The sequence below is a fragment of the Carcharhinus amblyrhynchos genome, chromosome 9, assembly GCF_965287045.1.
Source record: "Carcharhinus amblyrhynchos chromosome 9, sCarAmb.v2.hapA, whole genome shotgun sequence".
NCBI classification, from domain to species: domain Eukaryota; kingdom Metazoa; phylum Chordata; class Chondrichthyes; order Carcharhiniformes; family Carcharhinidae; genus Carcharhinus; species Carcharhinus amblyrhynchos.
In genome coordinates, this window is record NC_137332.1 from 102665801 (window position 1) to 102675301 (window position 9501).

General features: G+C 45.7%; 1 protein-coding gene across 1 annotated transcript in view; it reads right to left on the reverse strand.

Moving 5' to 3' along the window:
• Positions 1 to 9109, reverse strand: part of LOC145348151 (butyrophilin subfamily 2 member A1-like) — a 35623-nt gene extending 26514 nt beyond the window's left edge. Inside the window, exons 1-2 of the mRNA XM_080196325.1 lie at positions 8957 to 9109; positions 5081 to 5203 (exon numbers count right to left, since the gene is read on the reverse strand). Of these exons, the coding sequence (XP_080052451.1) occupies positions 5081 to 5177 (97 nt within the window). The 5' untranslated portion in view covers positions 5178 to 5203; positions 8957 to 9109. The remainder of the gene's footprint in view (positions 1 to 5080; positions 5204 to 8956) is intronic.
• Between the last annotated feature and the right edge of the window lie 392 nt (positions 9110 to 9501).

Consider the following 9501-nt stretch of genomic DNA (forward strand, 5'->3'; position numbering starts at 1 on the left):
GACTGACAAAACTGCAGCCCGTGTGCCAGAGAATGGAATAGACTGGGCTTCTTTCTGTGTTGTAAAGCTTGATGGCTCTCTCCAGAGGGAGTGCTGGACTGTTGAAAGTGTATCAAACCAAAACCTAATTGTCCCCCTCAGGTAAACATAAAAGACTTCATAGAATCTCTACACAAGGAGGCCATTCAACTCACTGAGTCTGCACTGACTCTCTCTCACAGAGAGATCCAGACCCTCTAACCCAGACCATATACCCATAACCCCAAACACTTACCATGGCTATTCCTGTACATCATTGGACACGAAGGGGCAATTTAGCACGGTCAATCCACCTAACCTACACATTATTAGAGTGTAGACGGAAACTGGTGCACCTGCAGAAAACCCATGCAGACAGGGGTAGAACCTGCAGACTCCACACAGACAGTGACCCAAGCTGGGAATCGAACCCAGGTCCCTGGCGCTGTGAGGCGGCAGTGCTAACCACTGTGCCAGTCCAAGGAAACGGCAAGACATTGGGTGGAATCTGGTGTGCTCCCAGTTGATGAATTTTGGCAATTAATGCCAAATTATATCAAGGCTGGTATTAAGGCACCTACAGGTTGCACCAACAAGCAAACCCCGGCTGGGTCCCAGGATATTGGGGCAGGGGAGAAGGGTTCCTCATTTAAAGGCACTCAGTGGTGATCAAAAGGCCCCGAGTGGGGAAAAATGGGAGGTGTGGGGTTACTGAAATTCATTGTCCTGCCCTTAAAGTTTATTTATTAGCATCACAAGCAAGCTTATATTAACACTGCAATGAAGTTATTGTGAAAATTCTCTTTGGTCCCGTCATCCAAGTCATTTATTTAAATTGTAAAAAACTGAGGCCCCAACACTGTGGTACACCAATTATTATAATTTGCCTAACAAAAACATCAATCCATTTCTGCCTATTCTGTTTCTTGTTAGCTAGTCAATCTTCTATCCATGCCGGTATGTTGTCCGCTATGCCATCTTCTCTTGGTGTATTTATTTTCATTCTCCACTCATGGGATGCGGCCATTGTTGGCTTGGCCAGCATTTATTGCCCACCCCTAATTGCCTCTTGAGAAGGTGGCGATGAGCTGCCTTCTTGAACCGCTGCAGTCCCTGTGGCGTAGGTACACACACAGAGCTGTTAGGGAGGGAGTTCCTGGATTTTGACCCAGCGACAGTGAAGGAATGGCCGATACAGTTCCAAGTCAGGATGGTGAGTGACTTGGGAGGAAAATCCTAGGTGGTGGTGGTGTTCCCAGGTACCTGTTGCCCTTTGCCTTCCAGACAGTAGCATTTGAGAGTTTGGAAAATTGAGGAACATTTGTGAGTTCCTACAGTGCATCTTTTAGATGTTGCACACGCTGCTGCTACTCTGCATCAGTGGTGGAGGGAGCGAATTTTTGTGGAAGTGGTGCCATCATGCGGACTGTTTTGTCCTGGATGGTGTCGAGCTTCTTGAGTGTTGGAACTGCACCCATGCAGACAAATGAGGAGTAGTCTGTCACACTGCTGACAGATGCCTTGTAGATTGGTGACAGTCTCTGGGGAGTCAGGAGCAAGTTACTTATGACAAGATTCCTAATGTCTGACCTGCTATTACAGTATTCATGTGTCGAGTCCAGTTCAGTTTCTGGTCAATCATGACCCAAGAATGTTGATAGCAGAGAATTGAGTGATGTTAATGCCATTGATTGTCAAAGGGTTTTGGTTAGATTCTCTCTTGTTGGGGACGGTCATTGCGTGGCACAGATGTTACTTGCTATTTGTTAGTCCAAGCCTGGATACTGTCCAGGCCTTGCTGCATTTAGACATGGACTTCTTCAATATCTAAGGAGCCACAAATGCTGCTGAACATTGTGAACACCCCCACTTCTGACTTTTGATGTGGCAACTTATCAAATATCTTTTGGAACTTGGGAACAGGAGTAGGCCATTCAGCCCATTGAGCCTGCTTTGTTATTCAGTATGATCAAATGGCCTTTGAAAAGATCCCTCATGGCAGACTGGTGCAGAAGGTGAAGTTGCACAGGATCTGAGGTGAGCTGGCTACGTGGATACAAAACTGGTTCGGTCAAGGAAGACAGAGGGTAGCAGTGGAAGGGTGCGTTTCTGAATGGAGGGCTGTGACAAGTGGTGTTCCTCAGGGATCAGTGCTGGGACCTTTGCTGTTTGTAATATATATCAATGATTTGGAAGGAAATGTAACTGGATTGATTAGTAAGTTTGCAAACAACACAAAGGTTGGTGGATTTGCGGATAGCGATGAGGACCATCAGAGGATACAGCAGGATATAGATCAGTTGGAGACTTGGGCGGAGAGATGACAGATAAGAGTTTAATCTGGAGAAATGTGAGGCAATGCATTTTGGAAGATCTAATACAGATAAAAAATATACAGTAAATGGCAGGGCCCTCAAGAGTATTGATAGGCAGAGGAATCTGGGTGTACAGGTACACAGGTCACTGGAAGTGACAATGCAGGTGAAGAAGGTAGGCAAGAAGTCATATGGCACGTTTGCCTTCATTGGCCGGGATATTGAGTTTAAAAATTGGCAAGTCGTGTTGCAGCTTTATAGAACCTTAGTTAGGGCGCACTTGGAATACAGTGTTCAATTCTGGATGCCACACTACCAGAGGGATGTGGAAGTTTTGGAGAGGGTACAGAAAAGATTTACCAGGGTGTTGCCTGGTTATGGAGGGCATTAGCTATGAGGAGAGGTTGGAGAAACTTGGTTTGTTCTCACTGCAGCAACAGAGGTTGAGGGGAGACCTGATAGAAGTCTTCAAGATTATAAGAGGCATGGACAGAATGGATAGTCAGAAGATTTTTCCCAGGATGGAAGAGTCAATTACTAGGGGGACATAGTTTTAAGGTGCGAGGGGCAAGGTTTAAAGGGGATGTACAAGGCAGATTTTTTTTTAACACAGTGAGTAGTGGGTACCTGGAACTCGTTGCCAGGGGAGGTAGTGGAAGCGGACACGGTAGTGACTTTTAAGGGGCGTCTTGACAAGTACATGAATAGGATGGGAATACAGGGATATGGTCCCCGGAAGAGTAGGGGGTTTTAGTTAAGTCGGGCAGCATGGTCAGTGCAGGCTTGGAAGGCCAAAGGGCCTGTTTCTGTGCTGTAACTTTCTTCATTCTTTATTCTAATTGGCCACTTCAATCTCTCTCTCTCCTGCCCCCCTACCACCCTCCCCCCCACTGCCCCGCCCCCATTATACTCTTATGTCACTGGTATTTAGAAATCTCCCAATCCCTTCTTTAAACATACTCAATGACTGAGCCTCCACAGTCCTCTGGGGTAGAGACTTAGAAAGACAAGAGCAGCAGATACCTGGGAACACCACCATCTGGAAGTTCACCCCCAAGTCACTCACAATCCTGACTTGGAAATATATTGGCTGTTCCTTCACTGTCGCTGGGTCAAAATCCTGGAACTCCCTCCCTGACAGCGCTGTACCTACACCTCAGGGACTGCAGCGGCTCAAGAAGGCAGCTCACTGCTACCTTCACAATTAGGGATGGAAAATAAATACTGCCCTAACCAGTGAAGCCCATATCTCAAAGAAATGAATAAAAACTCACAACCCTCCGGGTAAAAACATTTCTCCTCATCTTGGTACTAAATGGCTTCCCCTTTGTCCTGAACTTGCGTCTAGACACCCAACCAGTGGCTTCCTCTTACCCTCATCTACCCTGACCCCTAAAGTATTTTGTAGGCTTCCATGAGGTTACCTCTCATTCTTCAAAAGGGAATACAGGCCTAATTTGCCCAATCTCTCTTCATAACTCAGTCACACCAACCCTGGAACAAATCTGGTGAACCTTCATTGCACTCTTTCTGTGGCAATAATATCCTGAGGTCAGGGGATCAAAACTGCACACGGTCCTCCAGGTACAGTCTAACCAAACCCCTACACAAGACCTCACTACTCCTGGACTCAAATCCTCTTGTGATAAAGGCTAACACTCTGTTGGCCTTCCTAATTGCTTGCAGAACCTGCCTGTTAGCCTTCAGTGACTTATTGACAAGGATACCCAGGTCCCTTTGTACATCTACACTTCCGAATCTCTTACCATTATGAAAAGTTCTACTCATCTGTTCCTCCAACCAAAGTGGAGGCCCTCACATTTCTCCATTTTCTGTTCCATCTGCCATGTCCTTGCCCACTTATTAAGTCTGTCCAAATCCATTTGAAGCTGCTTTGCATCTTCTACACAAACACACATTCTGACCTGCCTTTGTTTCATCGGCCAACATGGAAATATTACGCTTAGTCTCAAACATCCAAATCTTTGATATGTCTTGGGGACGAAGTAAAAAGAGCTTCAAGTTTCTCGGTGTCCAGATTACCAACAACCTGTCTTGGTCCCCCCACGCAGACATTATAGTTAAGAAAGCCCACCAACGCCTCTACTTTCTCAGAAGACTAAGGAAATTTGGCATATCCGTTAAGACTCTCACTGACTTTTACAGATGCACTATAGAAAGCATTCTTTCTGGTTGTATCACAGTTTGGTATGGCTCCTGCTCTGCCCAAGACCGCAAGGAACCACAAAAGATCGTGAACGAAGCCCAATCCATCATTCAAACCAGCCTCCCATCCACTGACTCTGTCTACACTTCCCACTGCCTCGGCAAAGCAGCCAGTATAATTAAGGACCCCACGCACCCCGGATATTCTCTCTTCCATCTTCTACCTTTGGGAAAAAGATACAAAAATCTGAGGTCACGTACCAACCGACTCAAGAACAGCTTCTTCCCTGCTGCCATCAAACTTTTGAATGGGCCTACCTTCATTAAGTTGATCCCCCTCCACCCCCGTCCTTCACCCCCCACCCCCCACCCCCCACCCCGGCCTCCCCACTGTGGAAATTATGTTGTAATTCCAGCTATGGCCAAATATTTAATTCACTATGCTCTGCAACATTAAGGATGCTCACTTCAAATAAAACAGCATGGGGTTGCTGAAACTTGTGAAACTATAGTTGAAAGCAGTTAAAAACTTTCTTAATCAATCTACGATTCTAGAGATACACAAGTTTGTTGCTTCTTACCAGATGTTGAAGGTACTAGCGGAAGAAGAATCAGAATAAAATATTTCCACTTCATGTTTGAAAGGGTCGAACCACAGCAGCGAGTCATCAAAACCATTCACGTCACAGCATTTTCATTAGAAGCTGGAAGAAATATTTCAGACTTGATTTCGTAGAAGAATCACAGAATCACTACAGTGCAGAAGGAGGCTATTCAGCCCATCAAGTCTGAACTGACTCTCTGGCAAGAATGGTTAAATACAAATTTTAATTCAAAACACTATACTGATTTTGGATGAACCCATCAATAACCAAATGAAAAGGTAAAATTGTGTGTTCTTTTACAGAAGCAATTGCCGCTTAAATTGTAGCAAATTAACACTTCTCAAATGTTGCAAATTTTTTTTAGAAGAAGTGATATAGATGCTGTGTCTGGGAAGTTTGTACCTCGGTGGGTAACAATTACATCTCGGAGATAAACAAGGTTCCAATTTCAAATTGCGTTCATAGAATCCCTGCAGTGCAGAAGGAGGCCATTTAGCCCATCGAGTCTGCATTACAATCCCACCCAGACTCTCTCCCCGTAACCCCACTTATCTACCTTACTTGTCCCCTTGGAGTTAACGGGTGACTGACTGTGTGAAGTTTGCACTCTCTCCCCGTGTCTGTGTGGGTTTCCTCCAGGTGCTCCGATTTCCTCCCAGATGTGCACGTTAGGTTGATTAGCGATGCTAAATTGCCCCTTAGTATCAGGAGGATTTGCAGGGTAAATTTGTCGGGTTAGGGGATAGGGCCTGGGAGGGATATCCAGGCTGACACTGCATCGTAAGGGGGTGTTGTGCTGAGCGATGAACCATGGGAGGGTCAGCGCATACTGTGGGAGCCACCTTGTCAGTATAGGTCTATCCTTATTTTGATCACCAGTCGATCCAGGCTCACTATCAGTGGGAGGGCATGGGGGAGATGGTGGCCTTACTGTAAAGCGGAATTATTGGTCAGTCACGTAAACTGCTGATTAAAACAAAATGGAAGTGTGCAGAGAAAGAATCCTTTCCCTCCCCCCGCCCCCCTGCCTTACCATCCAGTTGACTTGCTGCTCCAACCCTTCCCAGGGGCCATGACTGACACTGATTTTTTTTTAATAATTAGGTTCGTGTTGCCAGACAGGGTGGCAGGAACACTTTCAGAGCAACTTTCAAAAGCAAATTGTTTATATACTGCATTTGAAAAGGGGGGGGGGAGAAAAAGAGTGAAAAGACAATGATGAGAGAGTTGGGAGTAAGGATCATTGGAATGTTCTTTCAAAGAGCTAGGACCAACACGATGGGCCAAAAGGTCCTCCTGTGCAGAACAAGATGTATCCTTTGAGGGGGGCGAGTGAAGAGGTATCAGAGGCGTTGGCAGTCATTTTCAAATCCTCACTGACCACAGGTGAGGTGGCAGAGGACTGGAGGTCTTGTAAGTATTGTCCCATTGAAGTAGGGGAAAGGTTTAATTAATTTATTGCATTTTGTATCTAGCATATATCACTAACATAACCCTTCCTTATGGCTGATCTTCTTAAGCTTATTTATACTGCTTCTGGCATCAATATAAATTATTTATTCATGTTTTCCTTACTTGTTCATGTCTTTCATTCTTTAACTTTCATTTCCATAAAGGCAGATAGTCGAATGCGAATGTTATTTTGCAGACACTGCAAACTTTACCGTTTGTGCTAACTGAACATAGTTAAACAGCTGCAGCTGGTAGGTTGCAATACCAGCTTTTTAACAGGAAGAGTTCTGCTGGAACATCCATGACCACCCAAGAAACTTCAAGGAAGGAGATGAAGAAGATTATCATAGAATCATAGAAACCCTACTGTGAAGAAGGAGGCCATTCGGTCCATCGAGTCTGCAACAACCACAACCCCATAACCCCACATATTTATCCTGCTAATCCCTCTAATCTATGCATCCCAGGACAAAAGGAGCAATTTAGCATGGCCAATCAACCTAACCTGCACATATCTGGACTGTGGGAGCACCCGAAGGAAACCCATGCAGACATGAGGAGAATGTGCAGGCTCCACCCAGACAGTGACCCTAGGCCAGAATTGAATCCAGGTCCCTGGTGCTATGAGGCAGCAGTGCTAACACACTGTGCCACCCGACATGATGGGCTGAATGGCCTCCTTCTGTGCTACAAATGCCCATGAATGAGTCTGTGATTTGAATACAGAAGTCATGGGTTCAATGCTCGGAGTCAACATTCAGGACAATGGCCACAAGCCATGGATAGGTCAACTGGATGATGACTATCCTTCTGGAAATGGAAGCTGCTAGTTCAGCCAGGACCCCATAGTTGATGCCTGCTATACACTCTGCTCTGTGTAAAATAAATTTGTGACAAATTGTTCTCAAGGATTTATGGAGGCATTCAATGGGAAGTTGGATAAGAACATTATGAAGGAAACACACTAGCACATACCAATTGGACCAAATGGCCTGTTACCCCACTGTATATTCCATATAACCATAACTCATATTTGTAAAGGACATTTAAAATAGTAAAAATCACTTCACAGATGTTATCACTCGACACGGCGGCACAGTGGTTAGCACCACTGCCTCACAGTGCCAGGGACCCAGGTTCGATTTCTGACTTGTGTCACTGTCAGCGCTGAGTCTGCATGTTCTCCTCGTGTCTGCGTGGGTTTCCTCCAGCAGCTCTGGTTTCTTCCCACAGTCTAATGATTTATGGGTTGATTGACCATGCTAAATTTCCCCTTAGTGATAGGGAGATTAGCAGGGTAAATGAAGGTCATGGGAATAGGGCCTGGGTAGGATTATAGTCAGGACAGACTCGATGGGCCGAATGGCCTCCTTCTGCACTGTAGGGATTCTATGACCCTTTGTCAGTGCTGAACTCCTGACCCTCAACGTTGGCTCTGTTCTCTCTCCACAGATGCTGTCAGACCTGCTGAGATTTTTCCAGCATTTTATTTTCTTGCTGTGAAATCGAAAGAAGGGAAGGGCGTGAACACATCGAGTTTTTAAAATGGAGGCTTCGTTCAAGTCAGAAGCCAAGTGTAGCTCAGCCAGCTCGCAGTGAGGCGATGGGCAGAGTGGACTCTGTGATGAGTTAAGTCCACGGGCAGCAGAGGTCTGGATGAGCTTCGGTTAGGGAGGGAGGGAGTTTAGAATATAAGGGGGGCTTTCCTTCAGCCCAAAAAGTAACAAAAGGCAGGAGAGAGAGAGTTTCCGCTGTGAAAACGAAAGTAAATTTCGAACTATGGCAGGGTGGGGTGAAATTGCACGGATATAACAAAATAACATTAAAATCATTGAGATATTTACTTTCAAACTGTTTTCCAATAACCTTGTTAACTTATTCAACAAAGAGCAGTAGAGGTAATGAAAGAGTATGACTTTAGTTACTCAACCCCGGAACACACCCTGTAAGGAGACTTTGTAACTTCTGATTTTAAACTGTTGCTTTCACTATTGCGACTCCCTGGTTATTCAGTGGCGCCTGTGTAGGTTTCTGTGCCTCTTCACACTGTCCTCAAACACCAAAGCCATACAGAGTTTGCCCCTGGCGTGTTCAGTGTAGTCACCCGAGTCCCTGATCACGTTCTCCAAAAACACCTTCCACACCCCGCGGGCCCCAAACCGGAGATGACACTTGACGCCTGATGGCAGGCCTGGATACTGTCTCCGAGCAGCTTGCGGTGCCCAAGCCCCTTACCCCCTTACCCTCTTCCGGACGCGTAGGGAACATGTGTTGGGCTGGGAGGGTTATTGCTCTGTCTGTCCCCAGGTTCACACTGTGATCTTGAGAATACGCGCCACCGGGAAGAAATCCTTAAGAGCAACTTTGAATAAAGTCAAAAGATGCCCATGAGAAACTCACCTTTCACAATCGATTGTTCCCCAGGACAGCCTCATCTCAACGACTTTGGCAAATATTGCTGATTTCTGTCACCGGTATCCAAAATAGTGGGGTTATTTGTTTGACTTGGTGGGGCTGTTAGTGCATGTGAAGATGGCGCTTGTTCCGCGTAAAATCGACGGGCCAAATTCAGTTGTAATTCCACATGACCGAGAAGGGGGAGCATAGTGTCTGATCTTTGCAACTGGGCGGTTCCCCTCTTTACTAAACCCTCCCTGTAAAGTTTATCTTATCGGCCCCACACAGCCCAGAAATCTGAAATATCACTCAGTGTGTTCAAATTCCACCAGGGCAGCTTGATCTTTACAATTTAGAAATAAAAAGCTGCATTTAGGATTGATGTGGGGCGAGGTAGCTGGTAACTCTAGTTTAGAGTTGAGAAAGGGGCTACTGGAGAAAGAGAGTTGTGTAGTGGGATTAGTTTGGAGATTGATACAGGGCTATATAGAGAGCGGGACAATGGGGTTAGTTTGGACATTGATATAGAGCTCTATGGAGAGAGAGGG